This window comes from Xiphophorus hellerii, chromosome 10, assembly GCF_003331165.1.
Source record: "Xiphophorus hellerii strain 12219 chromosome 10, Xiphophorus_hellerii-4.1, whole genome shotgun sequence".
NCBI lineage: Eukaryota > Metazoa > Chordata > Actinopteri > Cyprinodontiformes > Poeciliidae > Xiphophorus > Xiphophorus hellerii.
This window is the reverse complement of record NC_045681.1, coordinates 19,792,092-19,814,751: the sequence shown is the minus strand read 5'-3', so window position 1 is coordinate 19,814,751 and position 22,660 is coordinate 19,792,092. Positions and strand designations below refer to the sequence as shown.

At 39.3% G+C, this 22,660-nt stretch overlaps 1 protein-coding gene across 2 annotated transcripts; it reads right to left on the bottom strand.

Moving 5' to 3' along the window:
* Window positions 1-1,266: 1,266 nt before the first annotated feature.
* sap30bp (SAP30 binding protein) lies at window positions 1,267-21,344 on the bottom strand. 2 transcript variants are annotated; one of them, XM_032573965.1, is made up of 10 exons: window positions 21,213-21,344; window positions 19,559-19,668; window positions 17,186-17,230; window positions 13,797-13,836; window positions 7,882-7,970; window positions 4,894-4,985; window positions 4,556-4,668; window positions 4,363-4,421; window positions 3,427-3,517; window positions 1,267-1,942 (listed from the first exon to the last, which is right to left on the bottom strand). In XM_032573965.1, the coding sequence occupies exons 1-10, from the start codon at window positions 21,304-21,306 to the stop codon at window positions 1,761-1,763; spliced, it is 915 nt and encodes a 304-aa protein (XP_032429856.1). In that variant the 5' UTR covers window positions 21,307-21,344; the 3' UTR covers window positions 1,267-1,760. The 2 variants fall into 2 exon arrangements, with proteins under 2 accessions (XP_032429856.1, XP_032429857.1); XM_032573966.1 differs by having other exon boundaries at window positions 1,267-1,939.
* Between the last annotated feature and the right edge of the window lie 1,316 nt (window positions 21,345-22,660).

Below are 22,660 nucleotides of genomic sequence, written 5' to 3'. Positions count from 1 at the left end.
CAAAACTATGAATAACACATGTGGAAATATGCACTAAACAAAAAAGTGTAAAACAACTGAAAATTCCCCTTATATTCTAGTTTCTTCAAAGTAGCAACCTTTTGCTGTGATTACTGCTTTGCACACACTCTGCATTTTCTTGATGAGCTTCCAGAGGTAGTCACCTGAAATGGTTTTCACTTCATAGGTGTGCCCTGTCAGGTTAATAAGTGGGATTTCTTGCCTTATAAATAGTCATGAAAATAAAGAAAACCCATTGAATTAGAAGGTGTGTCCAAACTTTTGGTCTGTACTGTATATATTCATTTTACTTTGCCTGTCTTTTTTTTTTTTACCCCTCCAGGGGGTCTTTTGTGGGCTCTAGTGTCCCTCCTTATATGACAGTGGGCTGACAGGAAAAGAGGAAGGAGAGGGGGGAAGACATGCGGCAAATATCGTCGGGTCCGGGAGTCGAACCCGCGACGGCAGCGTCAAGGACTCAAGGCCTCCAAACATGGGTCGCGCTAACCGCTACGCCACCACGGCATGCCCACTTTGCCTTTCTTTTTAAAAAATAAAGTTTTACCCATATTCACTTTTTAAACAGTGTTATTTGTTATTGTTGTTGAAGTCAAAATAATCAGAACCTGACGTGAGCTACTTGTTTACATTTAATACATTTGGCTACTAGATAAGCTTCCACATTAAATCAGTAAAGTTAAGTGTTCATTGTAAAACAATCTAACAAGGCAGATAGTAATCCAGTTGCGTGTGTGTGTGTGTGTGGGTGTGTGTGTGCGTGCATCTATGTAAATATGCAAGAGCTCCACCTGAGCAAAATGTACCCGGCTGGTGTGAGATGGAGGTTCAGTATGTTTTTTTTTAATATTTCTTTTTTTTTCCCTTCCTGTCAGTTCTGCATTCCGGACTCTGCAAAAACACGTTGCGGTACAAGCAGAACCCAAACATTTGCTCATGCGCTTGAACCAAATGGATGGCTTCTGTCACAGCTTGTAGCCAGAGGCGTGTGTGATTCAGCTGACTGTCATTAATGATTCAGCTCCAAGCCTTCAGCTGGGCATGAACCTCACAGCCCGGTGCCAAAATCTCACCAGGGATTTTAGTCACCTAAAGCTAAAACATTTCTTCCATCTTCAAAAACACCTTAAAGGTCTACAAGCTTTAGTGAAGTGTAAGGAGATTTCCTGAGTTTCAATAATCCGGTTCTTAAGGCAGAAAAAATCCCGTAAAACTATTTAGGAAATGAACTGAGAGGTAAACAAAAAGTCAAATTGAAAAGGCAACATTTGCTTCTTTTATTCCTGGTACAATCGATACACATGTAGAAGTGTAAAAATTAACTTGTCTGAAAGGTGTTCACTATGTCTCAAACAAAAACGCAAAAAAAAAAAAAGAAGGTTTGCACACAACCGAGAGAAACGGACTACATTTCACAGCAACTACAGATATAAAAATAAACAGCTTTCCGTTCGCTTTATCCAGTCCGCTTAGGAACGCGCTCCGTCGAAATCGCATTAAGTTTTCAGGCGTTGCCAATGTATAAAAACATCCTCGTGAATCAGACACCACAGAAGTGTAATTTTGGCTTTAGGATGAAGGTGCAGATACAGCCCCGGCTCCAGAAGGCAGTCCAGTGCTTTGATTCGTCCGAGTTCAGCATTGCTGGTTCTTAGCATCAACACTTCAATCCAACGGGATCAGTCTGGATCTGGTCGCTCCTATGATCCAACACGTGGCCCTTTCTGCTCGCCGTTGTCTGCTCACTGCTTTGCTTTCTTTAAGATGGTGCCCACCGCAGAGATGACCGTGGTCTTTGTGCCGCTAGCCGTGGTGGTTACCGACACGACGGCGGGAAGGGTGGCCGTGGTGGTGATGAGGGTGGGCTGGGCCAGGGTGACGGGGATCGCCGAGTCCCACTTGCTTTTCCTCTTCTGGGCGTCTGCTGGCGGGAGCAAAACACAAAGCAGAATCACAACTATTGCTGCATTAAGAGTTGATTAATCGCCATTTTGTTCATTAGAGAGGCTGGCAGAAAGGCGTAGCTGTGAGGCGCTACATGGGTTTCCATTACAAACGTGCGCAAAACTTTGTCCATGTTCCACTAATTTCGAAAAACATATTTTCGCAATTTTGGTGTTTCCATTAAATAAGAAATGACGTGAAAAACTTTATTCACGCAGTAAGTCATTAAAAACATGTGGAGCCATCACCCTCCTACCACTTCCTGTTGTCTTCCTTGTCATTTCTGCCAGTAGTAGCATCCGGTTGTTGATCATGCAGCTCGATCAACAACCGCATTAATTTCGATACGGTCGAGAAAATAAGCCCTCATCCTGGCACCAAAACCTTTTATAGAAAAAACATGAGTTTAATCAAAATTGGTGCGTTTCCATTAAGCAAATTCATTTTGTGCAAATGTATGGTCAACGGAAACTCGGCTTTTGCTGCACATCAGGAAGTGGCTCTCCAGGTTATAAAGAAGAGAACAACTAAGAGGACTGCAGATGAAAGTAAAGTGTGTATGTTTGTAGATTCAGTGGCCTGCAAAAGTATTCAACATTTCCACATTTTACCACAAACGTCGAAGTATTTTAGACTATTACAGACAAATTAGTGTATGATAGTGAAGCAGATTGTATGTATTAAAAAAAAACCTGACAGCCCTAAATTAAATCCAGAATTCACCTAATTAGTAAAATACATCCATTTACAAATGAACAACAGAAGGGAAAGCAAAGCATGCTGGGAAACCTGAAAACACCATCCACAAGATGCAGCATGGTGGTGGCAGCACTATGCTGTGGAGATGGTTTTGCTCAGAGTAGACGTCTCTGTTTGCAACACCAAACATATAAACAGAGCTAGAACTGAACGGTTCAGATTCAAGCATTTCCATGCCTTAGAATGGCCCAGTCAAAGTCCAGATCTGACTCCAATAAAGAATCAGAAGAAAGAGTTTCTGTTCAGAGGTTTGTCAGACAATATGGCTGACACCGAGTTATCCGCAGATGGTTTTGTCTCAGGCGGGAAAATGCTCTTCTACAATTTAAGTAAATGCACGCCACACTTTTCAGAGTTTTATTTATTAAAAACACACAAAACCACCAAACACCTTAAAACCATGGATCATTTCCATCTACTTCACACAGGTTTCCACTGCTTTTCATTGATCTACCACATCACAGCCCGATCTGCTGCCGTTTACCTTCGAAACAAAGCGCAGAAAACCTTTGTGGGTATGAATACTTGTGTATATTCCTTGTATCTGGAATATATTAGTCTCTTTTGCTTAAAAAAACAACAATAAAGAATAAAACAGTCAATGCCACTGAAAATCTGGGGAGAAAAAATTATTGTCTTATCATCAAAAGTTTGCCTAAGAGCGGTTTAATTTTCCCGGGTGGAGTTTTGTGCAGCGAGTGTTACCTGTGGAGGTGGTGGTGCTGCTGCTGCTGGTGGTGGAGGCCGCTGTGCTGGAAGGGTTGGTGCCTTTCTTGGTTCCCGTGACGAACTCGATCTGAAGAAAGCACATCGAGACATCGCTGAGGAGCTGTTCAGAGTCTGGTGACTCTGTTCCACCTTAAGTGCACCATAAACTCACTTCAAATCCAATATTTCCTAAACTGCATTTCCGATGATTGCGCAAACTGGAATAAATCCGTTTTGAAAAATCGTCCTTTGCGCTAAGACGATGTGATATTTTCCACCGTGTCGAAATTTGGATATTTTGCGAAACCGCAATAGAAACACTTTTTTGTTTCGCGACCGGACGTCGCCACCGGCGAAAAATCCGAAGAAAACAACAGGAGGCGGTAAGCAAGAGAACGGTGGATAATAACCCTAGCTCTATCGAACTTATTCGCATGTCATTTTAATTGCGTTATTTATTTAATGGAAAAACAACAACTGCGAAATGGTTAGCCAAACATCGACAGATGGAAATGCGCCGCAGCGCAGCATGTCATTTGATGCCGCGGCGCATCACGGCGGCATGTGGCACTTTTCTAACCACGGCGACCTTTATCCACCTATTTTCCCGCTCTCATTAGTCACAGACAGTTTGAAGCCAACAATATCACTAAGAGAGAAGAAGAAAAATAAATAAATAAATCTGAAGAGCTCAGTTCCACCGGAGAAAAAAAAAGCTGACGTACGAGATCCGAGCGGGCACAGCCAAGCTGCAAACCTGCACTGGGTTGGGCCGTTACGAGAGCAGAACTTGGCAAAGGCGACTTTTGCCTCAGATGAAGATCGTTAAGTAAAAACGAAGCGCAGCTGGTGGAGACTTGCCTCTGAGGAAAAAAAAACAGAAAAAAAAAAACTGACAGCATATTTATCCTGCTTTTTCTTTGTTCGGCTCACCTTGGTCCGCTCCTTCTTGGCCTTCTCCAGCTTGTCCATCTCCACTTTCTGGGCTTTGGCTGGAAGGAGAATAATTATACTAATAATTATACTACTACTACTACTACTAATAATAATAATAATAATAATAATAATAATAATAATAATAATAACGACGGGTTCTCAGCTGGAATCATGACGAAGGAGGACGTACCGAGAGCTTCGTAGTAGGAGTCTTCAGACCAGCCGTGAGAATCAAACATGTCTTTTGGGTAGTTCGTCCCCAGTTCATCGATTCCACAAAACTGAATAAGCTTCTCGTAAATGCTGAAAGGAAACCAATGAAGTTGGGTCAGCGACAAGCTGCTCAAACACGACCGGATCGTCAGATTGTCTCAGAAAGGATGAGGCTGGATAGTGCTAATGCACTTGTGTGGTCTTCTCACTCAAAACTGACAAAAAAAAAAAAGAAAAGAAAAAAGTGTATCTGATAGAAAGTGACTGTGGGAGTGTGTGCATCACTGGCATGTGTTCCTCAGCTGAGCTGCATACCTCGGGTTTCTAAACTCCTTTTTCTTCTGGATGTGGCTGTTTGTGTCAAAGTCTCCGTGGATTTTTCTCTCGTACAGTTTGTAGATCTTCTCCTGTCACCACACGAGCGAGTCAGTGAACGGAAACAGACTGAACGTGTCAAAATCACTGATTATTTCTACAATATTTTTCTGAATCAGAATATGTTTCTGATGCCTCAGAGGAACATTCAGCCGAGCTCCAAAAGAAACACAAAATCACTACTCTTGGACGACGTTCAGTTTTACTTTGTAGTAAAAAGAAAAAATAGGGGAAAAAAATCAGGTAATGCTATTCCAACAGCTGGACATTTATGTTAAAATATACCTCAAAAAAATTATATGTTGTAAATAATGCATTTTTCCCCCAGATTGAATAGGAGAAAGAAAAACAGTTGGAATCTTAGAATGAAAAACCTTTTCTCTCGATATTATGAATATTAATGTAAAAATAATATTAATCTTCAGTCGCATCCCAACGTCCTCATATAACAGCTGAGATATTTGCAGCTTGGAGCCTCGTCAGCATCCATTTCCTTCGAAATCCACGCCAGAATTCTTTCGCTAAATTAGGATCTGAGCGAAATGGACTTGAAATTCTTTTAATCGAAATATTTTGTGGCCTTTAAATGTAAATAATTAAATCTGGTTGGTTACAGTCAGAGCTTCAAAAACACAAAACTTGCTCTCAGAGTAAAGGTTGGGCGGCACTAGATCAGCTAAATTATCTAAATCATGACCAATAATGGGTTTCTGTTGTATTTTGAAATGTAAATGTTTCATTCAGTCATGATCCTATGCAACCAAATATGTGAGAAGGCAAACAATCTCAGTCATCCTGCATATCTTTGGGGTTTGCAAACATTTTCAATTAGAGTTGATTAGTCATTTTTCATCAGTCATGTCATTCCCTAAAGAAAAGCTGGAAGAACTCTAAGAAGAACGGCTTCAGGCTATTAAAACGAGGAAGCAATGGTCACATCCAGACCAATACCATCAAAATCCAGGAAAATATGCTGCCTTTCACCAGGCAGCCATCTTTAAATCTTTTTTTTTTTCCGCCCCCCAGGTAGATCCAGAATCTCTAAACCAGATTGCCACTCTCTCCAGTTAATTTGTGCTTTCTGAACTTGAATACGGCTGAAACCAAGTTTACGAAATCAAATCAAGCTAGAAACTGAAAAGGCACACGACCTCCTGCTGCCGCGACCTGAAGGCAGGGACGTGCAGGACGCTCAGGTGAATCATCAGATGTTCATCAGACAGGTGGGGGAGTGCCGGCCCTGGGGGCGACCGTGTTTGCTGGGCGCTTTCAGAGTCAGCTGTGTGTCCTGACCTGCCTTAGCTCCTCGCCAGGAAGCAAACTCGAGCGGCGCTCTGAACGCCGCGGCGTCGAAAAGCCAGAAAGAGGGCAGAGGTGGCTGAGAGGAAGACGCTGCTCTAATTAAAGGGGAGACTCAGAATTTATGTAGCCACCAAAATATATTTCTGTTTCCAGAGGGGGCGATTAAACATCCTAACCTATTCATTGGGTGTGTGGAGAAGAGCACACACACACACACACCGGGCTTTTGTAAATACTCACAGCTTTTATCATCCCATTAGGTCTGGGCCATAAACCAAAAATTATCCGACAACGAAATTTATGACAATAGCCGACGTCATTTTGCTCGCGTCGGTATTTTCTGTGTTTTTGTCTCTGGCTGTGTAAAGCTGTGCGCTCGTGTCCCTTTAAAACATCTGTTTTCACGTGACTCTACCCCATCCGGTCTGTAACGAGTGAGGGAGACGGTGAGGTTGAGAAAAATGGAGAAAATGTCAGATTTGGAAGCAATGGCTGAAACGATTAATCAAATTAATTGTGACGAGTCGATTAATAGTCAACTAATTTACTCATCAATTAATCGTTACCTAAAAATAAGTCAATTTGCTGGAAAAAAAAAAACATACTTGGAGAATTTTAGCAAAAAATGTACAAAATAAATATGCATATAAGATAAAAACACCTTTGTCTGTACATATGTTTAAGCTAAAACTCCTTAAGTGGCACAGTTTTAGCTTCATGAGGTTCAAACTGACTTACAGAGTGAGATGCTGTGGTACATTTAGGTAATATAATGTTATCTTATTTAAAAATTAGTTAAAATATTTGTCTATTTGCATATTTCAATGTATTTCTAATGTATAAAAAGTCATAAGTGGTTAAATATAAAATCTGTAGAATTTGCCCATTTTTAAAATCCAATTAATCGATTAATCGTCAGAATAACTGATTGAATAATTGATGGAGCAATCAATCAAATAGTTGGATACTAAAATAATTTCTAGTTGCAGTCCTAGTTGAAGCGAAGGAAAAGCTCATTCCCAGGAAAAAAAAGAAAAAGAATAATTTGGCAACATTTTGGTTCAGCAAAGACATTTGGAAGTTATTTTTATTCTTCTAAACATGTTTAGTTGTGCTTATTTGTTCAATAACTTAACTAAAAGTACATATTTTCTTCATATATTTGCAGATTCTGTAGTCTTAAAAGTCCCATCACATCCACACTCCTGATCTTTAGGAGGTTTGATGTTATCGTCCATTTGTCCTCATCGAAGCGAAGTGCTCTATAATTCATAATAATTCACTTTATGCCATTTCGCCCAGCCCTAACTCCCACTTTTAAATGTCAAGCTTTGATATACGTCTACTGAAGGAAATAGTTTGCCAATGTTTCCATGGGAACCAGGCTTAGGTTCTTATTATTTCACAGGAAGCACTGAGTGTGTAAGTGTTTATTTGACGCTCCAAGTAGCCTACAGAAAATACGGCCTCTTAAACGAAGCCCAGACAACCACACCCTGATAACTTTGGTATGTTAAACCTACTCAATCCCGACTACAGAAGCAATAATTACGTTTTTACTTTTTATTTATTTATTTTTATCATGGGTATTGTTGATGTGCGGGGTTTGACGTTAGGGCCGGGTACCTGTAGTTGACTGGAGCAGCGTCCCGCGGGTTCGGGAGGGATTCGGATCTCATCGGGTGACATGTTTCTCACCTTCTCTGAGAAGAGCGCTGACGAGACAAAAAAAAAACAAAATCAAACATGACTCCTTCTATAATTCAACCTGTCCTCACATGAAGAGGCATTAACTGAGTAAACACTCTTAAAGAAAGGTGGTGAACGTGGATTTTTTTTTAACTTGCTTTCTGAAACATGGGGTGTTTGTGTGTATGGGTGTGTGTGTGTGTGTTATGCTAATCTAGCAGTGGGGAATTCCTGTGCACCCTGGTTCTAAGTGTAGGTTTTACAGTGCGCACATTGCAGCCAGGGAGTGGCTGCTGTCAGGGCTTGTACGGAGAAGGGAGGCTCCTTTCCCTCCTTTTGGACCTGTCGCTTGTTTTGCTCTGCTTCCCCTGACTCCGGGCCAGGCATTCTTCACTGTCACCGCTATATCTCAATCACACACGCGCGCGCGCTCCTCGCCTTCACTCGCTGCTGTCAAGACACACTGCAAAAACGTGCTGTAGGTGTGTGCGCGTCTGTAACAGCAGAAGTGGGTGCTGACTTTTAGTGAGGAACAGAGACGGGTTAAAACTTGACTCGACAAGATCATATTCTGAACCGCTGACTTGGTCTCTGGCGAACATTTTATCTAAAAAAAAAAAAAAAAAACATTGGAGGAAAATTCCACTAACACACAAGGCTTTCAATTAAATCAAGAATTTGCAGTAGAAGCAGTAATTCTTCCTGCTCCCTTTCCTGTAATCTTTTGTCATGACCAGCCAGATTATAAAACCGTAGAGACCAATATGCGACCTGTATTTAGTGTCTGGACTCGGCACGAGTCAGAACCAAGTTCACGTTTTTAAATTGTTAAAACATTACAGCATAACCTTCCTAAATTATAAAGTTGTCTTGAAAAGAAAGTGACCCGTCGCTATGAAACTTCACACACAAGTTTTCCTGGCATGGAAAACTTTTTGTCGCACTATTTTGTCGCCCTGTACGCCATTTTAAAATTTTTAAATATATAATTTGAAAAAAATCAATAAAATACTGTTACAGTTCTAAAAATGTCAGCTGTAACTAGGGTTGCACCGATTCCTCGAATGATTCGACATTATATTTATTCATTAAATTATGTTTTATTACTTAGCGCACCGAACGAGAGAGTGAGACAGAGAAAGAGAGGAAGAGAGAGATTGAAAGAGAGAGACGGATAAAGAGAAAGAGAGAGAGAGGCAAACTTCGGAGTAATCGTAAAAATAATCAATGGAGTGCTCGATTACTAAAATATTCTTTTAAAAACAGCCCTATTTGTAACATTTCGTCAGTCAAGTTGTTACCTACTTAATTTGTCAGGCTACCTGCTCTGATAGCTAGTCTGCAGCCTGCTGCTTTACAGACATGCTAACCTTAGCTAGCCATCTGCAGTTTTAATTAAGAGTGATAGGTGGCACTCTTTTAGTTTCATCATAACTAAAGAACAAAATAACCCGTCAACCTTTACAGCCTTTCCTATTAAAAATGTATTTATTTTATTGAGAATGTTAAAATATGCTATTTTTATTTAGATTTTTTGTTTGTTTTAAATCAGTTATATCAAATTTTTGGATATGATTAAGAGGACTAGTACTAAATGTAGCCTGTGATTATTCTGCCTGAGTTGTTTCTGTAAACGTTTCTGTTCTGTTTCTGCTCCAGCTTGTTTTAAATCTGAGTAAAAAACTGCTATTTTCTCTTCAAGGCTACACTTTGAGAATCTCACACGACGACGCCTCCAGACACATCCGTCACTCTGTCCTTTCGTCATCTAACAACGTGCGTTGCTCGGTTGCATCCTACCGAACATTAAAAGAAATTCTTGAAATCAATTTTCCGCCACTCTGACCTCCACACATCGGAGCATGACCTCCCTCTGGGGCCTATTCTTCAGCTGACACATTATCAATCACCCTCCTCTGGGTCAAAGGGTTGTTTTTGCTGACCAGGCAGAAACACAATGCCTACACATGCATATACAGGTTGCAATCAAACAATTTTTCAGTGAAACAGAAGCATGGGAACATGGGTAGCGATGCTCATGTGTAGGTACATCTGAAAATAAAAACTGTTGCCTCTAGCCATGACAAATGCCTGACACAACAAGTCTGATGACTCAAGCATTAGGCGGCGGCCTGGCATTTTATTACAACACAGATAGGAACTTTCTCAGTGCATTTGAAACGGGGCTTATACCGCGCTAAAAAAAAAAAAAGGCCACTAATCCGCTAAAGACAATCTGAGATTTACTGGAAAACTGCAGCTTTCGCCAAACTCTCATCGAAGCATCAAAATAAAACTCCGTTGCTTCACTTTGGCTGGGCGGCAATCAATAAATCACAGCATGCGCAATAAATAACCATGCTTATAAGTCGGCGCCGACTGGGGAAAAAATACTGGTACACATTAAGAAGACTGTAACATACAGAGAAAAGACTGTAGTTTGTTTCCAAATGACCATCTGTCTTCCAGAGAGAAAGGCGCGATCTGTGCCCTGAGGGTCTTTTTTAGGACAGTGTCTGTCTCTTCAGCAGACGGACAAAGAACAGAGACTTCAGCCCCGGTGACGGGGCTTTTGGCCAGAAACGCTCTTGACATTTACTGACGGAAAAGACTGCGGAGGAAGAGCTCCACCGCTGGAATATCAAAGACCTAAAAGCCTCGACACTGATGCTGATCTGTGGTTCAGAAACACAAAAACATCTAAGGATGCGTTTCATTTGCTTTATTTTTACGTCACATGGCGCCTTAAGCCGTATCCAGCTCGTGGATTGCAACGGCAAACAGTAAGAAGAGGTTTTCAGTCAGGCTGGTGAATGAAACCGCTCCCTGTATCAGTCACATCCTGTCTGATCTGATGCATACATGCCCACTTGTGCAGGTAAACAATTATTCATCAAACACTAGCTGCTTCTTGTCGACTCCTGATAGTCCGATCTGCTTGGCAGCTGGCAAACGGTCCAACTAAGCCTGGTCTAGTTAATGGATCATGTATTAAATGCAACTTACAACCTGCAAACATGAAAAATCATAACATCAGATTCACACTCTGTAACATTCAGGGTTTATACACTTTTCCCACAGTAAAGTTCAAGGACTTTTCAAGCATTTTCAAGGTAAGTTTTTAGACTCTTCCAGCCCCACATTTTGGAGATAAAAAAATAATAATAAATGCTAATAAAATAAATGTAGGATACAATTTATTAATGTTATTAATAAAGTCTTGGGATGGTACTCTGCATTCTACAGTAGGGACAACGTAAACTAAAATATAGCAAAATTTTTATATTTTGAAATGTCTCCAACTAACTCAACAAAAAAAATCCCCCAATTTCAATAATGTTTGACTTATAAAATAAAAGCTAACCTTTATTCCAAATTCACAGATCAATAAGTCATTGAATAAATATTCATTACATTGAACTGTGTTGAGCTAAATGGCCTTCCTGCCTGAATTAAATGCTTAAACACAATATGCAAAGTTACAAAAAATACATAAAAAGTCTAAAAAATGTTCTCGCTACGTTTTCTGGCTTTTAGCAAATAGAAATAATTTTGCTCATTCTGCCTGATGTAAAACAAGAAAACTTTGGTCTGACTTAACTTAAGACAGAGAGAGAAAAAAATGTGTCTGAGCTGAAGAAAAACTTAATCTTCTACAGATTAAAACCTGAATATTGCAATACAGACTTGCATTCAGAATTGGGAAACGGAAGCTCTCAACAACTTGCTGGACTTTATAAAAGTTAGAATAGTAGGGATGGATTTTTGTGACACTAAGCAAAAAAAGAAATAAAAAGAAAAGAACAAAATCATCAAATGTCCCTTTTGGGAAAAATGTTTTAGGAAATACTACTGTCTTTCTTCTTGCAGTGCAATAATCAATGAACCTGTGCCAAAATATAAAATAAAGTTTTCTTCCTCCAAACATCAATAACTGTGGACTCCGTGAGGAGGGTGAACGAGAGAGACATGGCCAGAAGTTAAAAAAGAAAAGTTTTATATTGAAAAGTAAGGCAGATATAATGTTCGTTGTAAGATTGTTTAATCAGTAAACAAACTGCTGCTCCACAGTAACACCATCGTTGGGCATTATGCATCCTGTACACCACAGGTGTCAAGCTCCAGTCCTCGAGGGCCGCTGTCCTGCAGTTTTTAGATGTGCCACGGGGACAAAACACTGGAATGAAATGGCTTAATTACCTCCTCCTTGTGTAGCTCAGTTCTCCAGAGCCTTAATGACCTAATTATTCTATTCAGGTGTGGTGCAGCAGAGGCACATCTAAACGTTGCAGGACACCGGGCCTTGAGGACTGGAGTTTGACACCCCTGCTGTACACTATTTTTGCCTAAAGCGTTCCTCCATTCCCATTGTTACCATGGCAACAGGTGTATAAATCCCAGCAGCTAGGCATGCTGACTGTTCTTTACACATTAATGAGAGAATAGGTCATGTCAGGAGCTCAGTTTAACTACCTTCAGATGAGATAAAAACAATACCTAGGAAGGCAATTATTGGGAGAGGCTGTTCTTCAGAAGTTGGGATAGTCGCCCTAGTTCCGGTGAAAGGAATAATAATTATTTTCAAACCTGACAGTCAGGTAGATTCGGTTAGTTCAAAATTGCAACATTTGTTACATTTTCATCTGGTGCAGTTCGCTTTCACGCCGTCAAACCAACCGGACTAATTGAAAAACCTGTTCACCTCCTCGCCTGAATGTGGCGCTGCATCAAGAACTAATGAAAGAAACAACATAGAAACCTCTGACGAAGACAGAGCGCAACTTTCTTTGCAAAATGTAAACAAAAATGGAGAAGTGTCAAATTTCACTTCTGTGTGTTGTAAAAGACCACGAGCCTTAGACTCACGCGTTTGTTTTGGTCGTAAACATCCAGAATGCCTTGCTCTAGTCCACTTCCTGCTTTTAGAGCGCTCTCCGGTTCGTTGGCATTCATATATCTATTCAAACCGCTTCAGTTCCCTTCAACTGAACTGAGACCTGGCTTTTTAGGCGGAGCAGAGTTGGCTTTTTTTTAGTCCACATCAGAGCTCGATTGCACATTCACACAACCCCAAACGAACCGGACATTCTAGACAACTGAACTAGAATTCAATCAAAGCGGACCAAACAGAACTGGTTTGAACGCACCCTTAGTGCTTCAGGATACCAACACGTTTCTTGACAATGTTCTGCTCTCAACTTCGCGAGAACCTGCTGTATAAACATCAGGTGGAACAGGCGCTCGTTGGGGTCCGACATCAGTGTCTGACCTCACAAATGAGCTTCTGGAAGAATGGTTTGAAATTCTCACAAAATTCCCAGAGGAGTCGAAGTTGAATAATTGTTGTCAGGAGATAAAACTGTGTTTTTCACTCTTAAAAAGTATAAAGATTATTTGCTAAATATGCGATGATGTTTGATTTTTTTTTTATTTTTTATGAGTTTGTGTCCTGATTTTGCTGGAACTTCATGATATATATATTCAAAAAATATGCAGGAAATATTCAACTACTTTGACCTTGATGATGCTTTATGTATAAAAGAGTGAATGTATAATAAGCTTGTGCTTCCTTTACTTTTATTGCTTATCCATTTCTGTACTATTTTTGTCTTGTTTTTTGTTTGTTTTGGGTTTTTCTGTCCTTTATTTTCGACTTGTGTATGGAAAAGTTTAAAAAATGACCAAAAAAAATAACCTTGGCTGGAATCTTATTGCGAGTTGGGGTGTAACGCAAGTCTGTGAAGGCACACTAGTGAATATGTTTAGCAATAAAGTGCATGATATCCCATCCCAGTTTATGAGGAATATACTATATATCCTTTGAGAAGCTGTCACTATTACATATTACTCACCAACAAGCTCATTGGGGTCCTTCTTCTCTGCTTCTGATGCCTGTAATAAAAAAAACAAGAGGGCGGGAGGAAAAGGAGAGAGACATTGTAGCACGTTTAGATTTTAATTTGGTCAGAAAACAAATCTGGCCCATAATAGTTACACTCTGTGTTAGGAAATGTGAAAAGCAGAAGAGAGGAAATGATGAATCTATGAGTCAGCTAGAACAGTTAATTTCAGTGCAACAGATTAAGGCTAATTTTCCACCCAACATAAGATGGTAAAAAAAAAAAGAAGTTTGGCATAGAAGCTAATTGTACAAAACAAATCTCAGAACAGTTCCTGAGAAGTAGAGAAGGATTGTAAATGTATTCGGTTTCCAGAGAATGCCTCGGCTCAGCCAGAGGAGGAGCTCCAAAGTATGCCCGGTGCGGTGCCAGCACACTGAAGGTAATCCAGGTCCAACACAACAGTGCTGTTATTCACAGGACATGAAGCATCGCCTAGCAACCACACAGGCACATCAAAGGATTTGCCCTCGCCAGAAGAAGAAGGGAGGAGGACAAAGTTCAGGGGAGCTCTGACAAACGGAGTGTGTGTGCCCGGCAAACACAATCAGCGCTACGGTTGAGAAGAAATCGGTCACGATTCATTGATCGCCTCCTTAACGATCGGTTCTCATTTAGCCGATGTAACACATTCTCATTTTCAAATCTGAGATAAACTTAAAAGTTTAATGAAGTCGCCTTAAAGTTCAGCCTAAAAAGCAGGTGAACGCACTTTTGTAAGAGGTAGAAGAGTGATCTAAAGATGGCAGAATACTGACAGTTTGTTCCTGTTATGTTTTCCGTCTCACCAACAAGCTAACTGTTATGTTTTGTAAACCAATGCCAAGTTTCTGAAACAACACTCTTCAGTGTGAGGGTTGTTACTGAAAGAAACTCAGATCAACCGTTTTCAGTAACAGTAAGGAGATTAAAAATGAAGTCAGAGGACAAAAAGGAAGTTATTATCTGCAAAATGCAGAGAAGTGTCTGCTTTTCTTCCAGGCTGAGAAAGAGACTTTTTGCAGATAACAGGAAGGCTAAACGGAGAAAAACAAAGTTGCTCCGTTTTATCTTTTGGAGATTTTCGCCACAGCTTCTTAGCGAACATGTTGGACCGGAAACGATTGTGGCTCATTGAAAATCTCAGCGTTAAGTTAAACCTCAACTTACTCTCCAGGGAGTTCATGCAGACAGGTGTTTTAGCAATGCTAGCTGCTCTAATTAGTCACACAACGTCACAGGCAAATAACTGAAAATTTATTGTATTTTTGTACAATATGCAGTTAATACCAAAAGTATTCACACTCCTGGCAGATTTGGGCTTACAGCAGGGCTGGATAAAAAAGAAATCAATAAATATATTGCGATAGACATGTGAACAATATAAATGGAGAGATAAATCTTCACAGAACCACTAGAAATACCAGAAAATATATCTTTGATGTATTGGACAGTGTGTATATATGTATATATATATTTTTTTTTTATTATTATTATTTTTTTAACACTACTTCTATATCATCTTTTAAGACCACATCATCATTTCATTCTAGAATCAAAATTTAATTTTTGGTTCAACTGTAGCTCTTTAAAAAAAAAAATCTGAATAAATTAAAATCGATACTTGCCACTATTGGTCCATTTCTAGTCCTGTAGGTTTGAAATCAACATTTACATACAAACTTTAACATGTTGGTAAAAACATCTGTCAAAGTTCGCCTCTAAAACCTAAAGAAATTCTGGAGACGCGGAGCAGTAAAACTCGGCTTTTCCATAAACGTAAATATATTTGACAGGAATATGGTGGAAAAAAATTATTATTTTTTTTTTTACTCTGGTTTCCCACCTACTCATGAGATATTGCATCACCTCAGCATTCCTCTCTATGCTGCACATGCTACCAATAAAAACCAGCCGCACAGACATGCTGTGTTTCCAGGAGCTCCCACCTTAAAGAAAATAAGAAACATTCACATCTCACGTATTATCTAAATTATTAACAGATCATTTTCATAAGATTTTATATTAAACCCATTTTCCGCTGACTATGACTCTCATTCCCAACTGGGATTCTCATGAAATATGACCAAATAGTCTGTAAGCCGCCTCCTGCTGGCAGACGGTAGCTTTTGGAGTCACATAATCGCATTTCCTTGCAGTGGACAATGACTTGATAATATTAAACTCTACTGTACGTCATTGGTTGTCAAAGCGAGTACCAAACAACCTGAAGGGGGAAATAAATCGAAAAATGACCCATAAGAGATGCCGTGCAGCAGACAGCTGCTTTTTGTCAAAACATAACAGACAAAAAATGGCAGAGAGGTAAACTCACTAGCATCTGTAATGTGTTCGTATCTTTAAAAAAAGCACTTTTCTACTGTTTCTGTTGCTAAAAAAAGATATATTTTTAACTTCAATAGACAAATTCACTGATTTTGCTTATAAAACAGACTGAAACATACTTTTAGTGTTTTATTTTGATTTAAAACACTATCCTAAGAAGTTTTAAGAAAAACATGTAGCACAATTAATTAGCAAAAACTCCCCGTGTACCAACAGTTTACTCTGGAGGCTAGATATTCCGCCTCTTTCCGAGACCCGCGAGCCTCCAGCCTGCCCACAAATGTCCAAACCGAGCGTAAAACAAATCAATGTCATAAAAAAAAAAAAGAGAGAGAGAAAATGACAACCAAGCAGTAAATTGTGAAACAGAAAAGCAGAAAAGTTTCACAACAGCAAGTTGCAGTGAGCGAACACTGACAGTCATCAGATAATGCGAGCAGGCAGAGCCAACAAGCATCTATTCTGCTCCTGTCAGCTAATGAGCATTAATAAGCAGCACAAAAACATTTCTACAGCGAGACAGCAGCATACATCACACCAGATCAGATAAAAACATGTCAACATTAATGCATCGACTTGTCTTCCCCTGAACATGACTTTCTGCTCTCTGCGTACAATCTCAAGCGTGTCGGCACACGAGTGCTGAAAAAAAACTTTTTCGATTACCGCAATGTTTACACTGACAGTGCTGTTATCTGTCTTACTGCACGGCGAATTTAGCAGACAAAGCTGATCAGACTACAGGGCGTGTTATAAAGCAAAGCCTCAGAGGTGCGCCACCCTCCTGGTGTTTGCACTCTTGACAGCCTCCGCTTCACAGCCCGACATGTTCAAGGCGCAGAAATGTGGCGCGACTCAAATCATTTTAAGCGAGTCACGCCGCTGGAAGGTTTAAGACACAACAAATCAGTTGTTAAGTTTAACATCCAGGCATACATGATCCCACAGCACCATCTAGCGAGCAACATTGACTTCCAAATCTAATCCGCCCCAACCACAGGTCGTCGTTCAAATACCTCCACATCATCTGCGTCCCTCCCCTCGTCTGATTCGTCCATATCCTATAAACACAAAAACGCAGAGGGTTAACACTGTAGGGCCGGGGGGTCAGAGGGCAGAAGACCAGGACAGGGGCCAGGCAGGCAACACAAAGGACTCCAACATTGTTAAACATTATTCAGCTAACTTTATAAAAAAAAAAAAATAGGGACGGACTGAAATTGTTTGAACTAGACTAAAGATTCATCCGTAGATGTGACATTATGACTGTTAGTGTTAATGTTAACTCGCTTTTAGGCCTGCAACTAATAATTATTTTACTGATGAATTAATTTAGTAATGCATTTAAAAAAACTTTATATGTCAGATGCATTATTATTCTGATGATTAATCGATTGTTCTTACAATTAATCAGGTTTAAAACAAAAAAAAAAAACTTGGCACATTCTCCAGATTTTTCATTTAACTATTTAAGTCATTTTTACACGGAAAAGAAAATAAAAAAATGAAAATGGAACACTTTTTTTCATGTTAAATGCAAAATGTACACAAGGTTTCCCCCAGAAAACTTGCAAAGTCTAGTGGTTGGGCACAAGAGCAGTCATTCAGCCAGCAGACCGTCGTGTTTTTGTCCAGTTAACAATTAATCGCATACTAAATTAGTTGATGATTATTTTAGTAATTAATTAATCATGATTAATCGTTTCAGCTCTTCTCTCTTTAGCTGCTGAATGATTCAAACATCAGCTGTCAATAGTTAAATTGGCAGAAATACAATTTAAAAGCAATCCAGGACCATGACACTGGTTATTAAACTGTACAATGTTCAATGCACTAAGAAATTCAATACAGTTTTTTTATGCACATGATTAACTGAAGCCACACTAAACTGTGACAAATTATCAACAAATCCAAAGGGAAGACATGCTAGAGTTAGCCTAGCCTTTTAGCTAACGCCAACGCTTTGAACAGTTAGCAACAACAAGATGCAAACCTACTGAAGGCTTTACCTGTATGTTGAGTCAAACTTCTCTTTAGAAACTATGTTTGCCCATTTAGGGCAACACGTTCTCAAACCATAGCCAGTTTTGGATTTGCTTTTTTTGTGGTGCCACATTTGGACATGGTTGGCAAATACCTATTCTGAAATGACTTGGGTAAAAAATATTGAAAGATTCCCAGAGAAATGCGGCTACTCCAACAAAACACAGCTCATCCCAACTACTGCTATAGACCAAAATGTAGATCTATGTAAAGTTGGTCTGACAAGTTTAAAATATATCCCCTGCTTCAGGTTTGAGACAATAAAAATCATATAGGAGGAGAAATTTAATTAACTTTTTTTTTTTTGTAAAAACTTCCTTATAAGGTTATTATTCTATTGACATGCATAGTTTGTTTAATTATACAAAATTTAAAACAACACTGATATGAACCAAAAAGTGTATGTGCTGCTCTATCCTGATTGGTTTATTTTCCAAAGGTTTTCCAATAATAAAAACTTTTATTTGTGATCACGGCAAGGTGAACTACATTTTTTTCAACCTATTAAAGTACAATCTGTTACTTTGGTGAACAAACATGGAGAAACACACACACACCCGCACACACACACGTGGCTATATTTGTGGGGACTTTCCATTGACTTCCACTCATTTCTACAGCCTAAACCTTACCCTATCCCTTACATACCTAATCCTAACCCTAACAAAAACTCAATTCACACCTTAGTCCTAAATCTGACCTCCGACCCATAAATAGCTTTCCTCATAAAAATGAGGAAAGTGTTGGGTTAATCACAACTGCACTGCCATATTTGAAAAAAAAAAAAAATTAATATCAACGCACCAATTAACGGTTCAATTTTCTCCTGATCATCGCTGGCTGCTGATCGACAACAGCATCAAAACTGAGATCTCCCAGAATTATTCGGTCTATAAATGCATCAACCAAGATTGTCTGCTTTTGGTTAACCTTATATGAGTTTAAGAAAAATCCGATAAAGTTTATTAGGAAAACATCCTTTGATGCAAAAAGAACAAAAATGTATTTTTTTCATTTTCCGTTTGATCCAAAACTACTCAATCAATAAAGACGAACCTTTTTCTTTTTAGCTCTTTAATGTGTTACAGTTGAAACTGGACTCAACAGGTCAGATCTGAAAACGAACCAAAACTGTTGGTCGTCCTTGTAGGACTGAGCATCTCTATTTCTATTTCAAGGTCACGTTTTTCTTTAGTTTTTATGATTTCAGTGAAACAGCTGTACATTTTGCTGAGCATTACTGGATGTTTATTTCATTTTTTTTTTTTTCCCACTTGGGACTGATTTTAACGGCAGTCAAATTTAGCCTGTGAAGACGCGTTCACAGGCGTGAACTCGACACTGACCGAGTTGCTGTCGCGGCTGTCCTCGTTTCCAGATACTTTATCTTGAACATCCTCTGTCCGGTTCAGGTCGTCGTCCCCGTAGCCGTAGACCAGGCCCCCTCCGTGCCCCCCTGCACACAAACACACGGAAAACGCAGAGGTCCGACACCGCCTTAGGGAAGTTACAAACAAGCTCCGGCTGCCATTTTGTTCAAGTTGATAATTGCCCAGCTTCCCCTTTTAAAAACTAGATTTTTTATTTGCTGTCGTGGCTTGGAGTTAATAAATTAACACAGAAACGAATGATTTGTTTATTTGCTTACGCACTATTGGGAACGCAGCCGGGAGAGGACATCAAATTTTTCAATCCGTCAAAACCAAATTTGATTTATCTGTGAGTGACTAACATTATTTAAATCAAACTAAAACACCAGAGGTCGAGCCAACAGGCCGACTACATTAGCAGAAGTGGTTTGCCTGATATTTGAAATGTCAAAATATCACATTCCACAAGTCTTTTGTGATTGCAACATAGCACACATTGATACTGAAATAGTAACTGTAACCGGATACATGGTGCAGCTATTTCCATATCAAAGGTCAGCCGACTGAATATGCGATGCGCTACTTTTGTAAAGGAAAGGACACGAGTGATAAAAGTAGAAATGGTGGGAAAAGTGGAGTTTATGCACCACATTTAGACCTTTAAAACATACAATTTTTAAACTTTTTTTAAAAAAATGTGTTGCGTTGAAATGACCAGAAATGCGTTTTAAAATACAGCTTTTCGATGGGATAAACATCTGTACGTTTACAATGTTCTGTTTTACGGACGTTTGGCGATTTTTTTTTTTGTGTCATTACAAGCACAGATTCAGAGTTTGTCTTGTTTTTATTGATCGATTCTTACACTAGTACTAGGTTTTTAGATCATTTATTCCTACTAATAAAGTTTTACTTCCTTCACGAGTCTTTTAGAGCTACGTTTGAGGGACATATTGAGAAAAATAAATTAAATCAAGCACTTCTGTAATGATTACTCCGTTAATGCCATAACTTTTTGTGTAATGCTAAGAATTGAAGAACACAAATTACCCCAGATTTTTTATTTTTTTTATTTTAAAATGCTCTCAACTCTGTTTTCAATGTAGAATAATCCTGTCCAGGTTTAATCTAGATGGTGGTGTTTTAAAGTTGGACCCCTTCTGAGGTGATAGAAATGTTTTTTAAAAGCGTTAAAACTGTCCTACTTTGAGTTTCACAAATTGAATAACGGCTTCACATTTAGTGTTTCATGGAGTATGTAACTGGTGTAACACAAGCTAGGCATATTTTTACATCCCTTCTAATTCGTACATTTATTTAACACTAATAAACATCCAAACAAATCATCACGTAAACTTGAGCTCACGATATAAAATACATAACCTGGAATAATGTACTGAAAAACTAAAATACACGGACAGTTTGTCTGCAAAACTACAATTTAACTACAATAATACCAGATTTAACATAAACTAAGGTTTCTAAACTACTAAAACCAACAAACAGTATAAAGTAGGTTAAGCTAACTGTTAGCTCACACTCATGGTAGTCTCACAGACAAAATTAACAAATGAATATTGTGTTTTATTGTGATTAAAGCTGCGGTAATAATTTTTTTTTTTTAAATCACCTGAATCTTCTGGTTCTGGGTCGGAGTCGGGCTCCGAATCATCTCCATAATCTGCTAAAGATGAGAGCAGAGCGCTTTTTTTGCCACTCGCCATAACTATTTCAGTCGCATAAACGCAGCGGGGCCGTGAGCGCACACTAAATACGTCACCGGACGAGAAGCTTCAGCTGCGCAGTGAAGCAATGCGCAGAAAACCCACCGGAGCTACACTGGGAAATGTAGTTCTTTGTCGTCTATTGCTACGTCGTGCTGTGAAAACTATAGAATATTTATGTATTTATGTTGCTATTTACAGAAAATGTATAATATTGAAATGTGTAACACATATTATGGGTCTATATCTGCATTAACATTAATTTTAAGGTTTAGCATCCACGCTACATAGTAACAATGCAGCATTATTAGAACATAAAGTAGTGTTAGCTAAAATTTTGACTTCTTAAAGCAAACAGGGCAAATTTATGAATCATAAAACGTCTTTACTGTAATGGCTCTTAAAATACAGTGCCTTGGAAAACAACTCTTAGCCCTTGATTTATTTTTCATTAGGCCACATACAGTCATAAACTTTAATATATTTTAATAAGACTGATTGTGATAGATTAACACAAAGCAACATGTGTTACAAGGTTGAGGTTACAAGGTTGCCCTGTGTTTATCTACATCTTTCTACTTCCCAGTCCCAGGTGAGGGGAAGTATCACCACAGCATGATGCTGCCACCACCATGTTTCATAGTCAAGATGGTGTTTTTAAGGTGACTTGCAGAATCCATTTGGAAAGATTCAAGGAACTCGCGTTTGGTGATCTCACTATTTTTGTAATAAGATCAGTGCAAATAAAACACGAACATTTTAGCTACATATTTTGAACTTATATTTGACAGACTGTTTTAAACAAAACGCTGTGACTCAGACTTAAAATTAAAAATTTCCCACATGTACAAAAATGCCTCAACAGTGGGAAAAGTGACACCGGAATCCGTTTAAAGTGTGTTTAAATATGTGCAAGCGTCTAAATCACTGCATTCTTTGAGTTCTTCTTCGGTTTCCTCTTCTTTTGCTTTGGTGCTTTTGAGCTTCTGCAGCATCCGTACAGGAGAGCGAAGAGCAGCAGAGACAGAACTCCCAGTGCGAACAACCCGATGACCACAAAGCCGCCCACCATCCATGGGTCCAGCTGCAGATGATCCAGGAACCAGTCCACCCACTCGTTGGGTGAGCCAGTGGGCTTCTGGTTCTCAGCCAGACTGCAGGGGGGGACGAATAAACCACACAAGAGATCAGAGTGAGAGATAGTCAGCTTAACAGTTTTATTGGGATTTTATTTGCTACTCCAACACACATGAAGTGCCCTTCCCTCTGATACCCCTAAATGAAATCCAGTTTTTGTAAATGTCAGAAGTTGCCCAATTTTAGTAACTGCTAGCCTGCTAAAATGTTACATATT

What these genes read in the sequence shown, in the direction of transcription:
- sap30bp (XM_032573965.1), bottom strand. Translation starts at nt 21,306, where the DNA reads ATGGCGAGTGGCAAAAAAAGCGCTCTGCTCTCATCTTTAGCAGATTAT. An exon ending in CCCAGAACCAGAAGATTCAG is followed by an intron (nt 19,669 to 21,212) that starts GTGATTTAAAAA and finishes GTTTGTGTGCAG; the next exon opens with GGGGGCACGGAGGGGGCCTG. An exon ending in ACAGCCGCGACAGCAACTCG is followed by an intron (nt 17,231 to 19,558) that starts GTCAGTGTCGAG and finishes TTGTGTTTATAG; the next exon opens with GATATGGACGAATCAGACGA.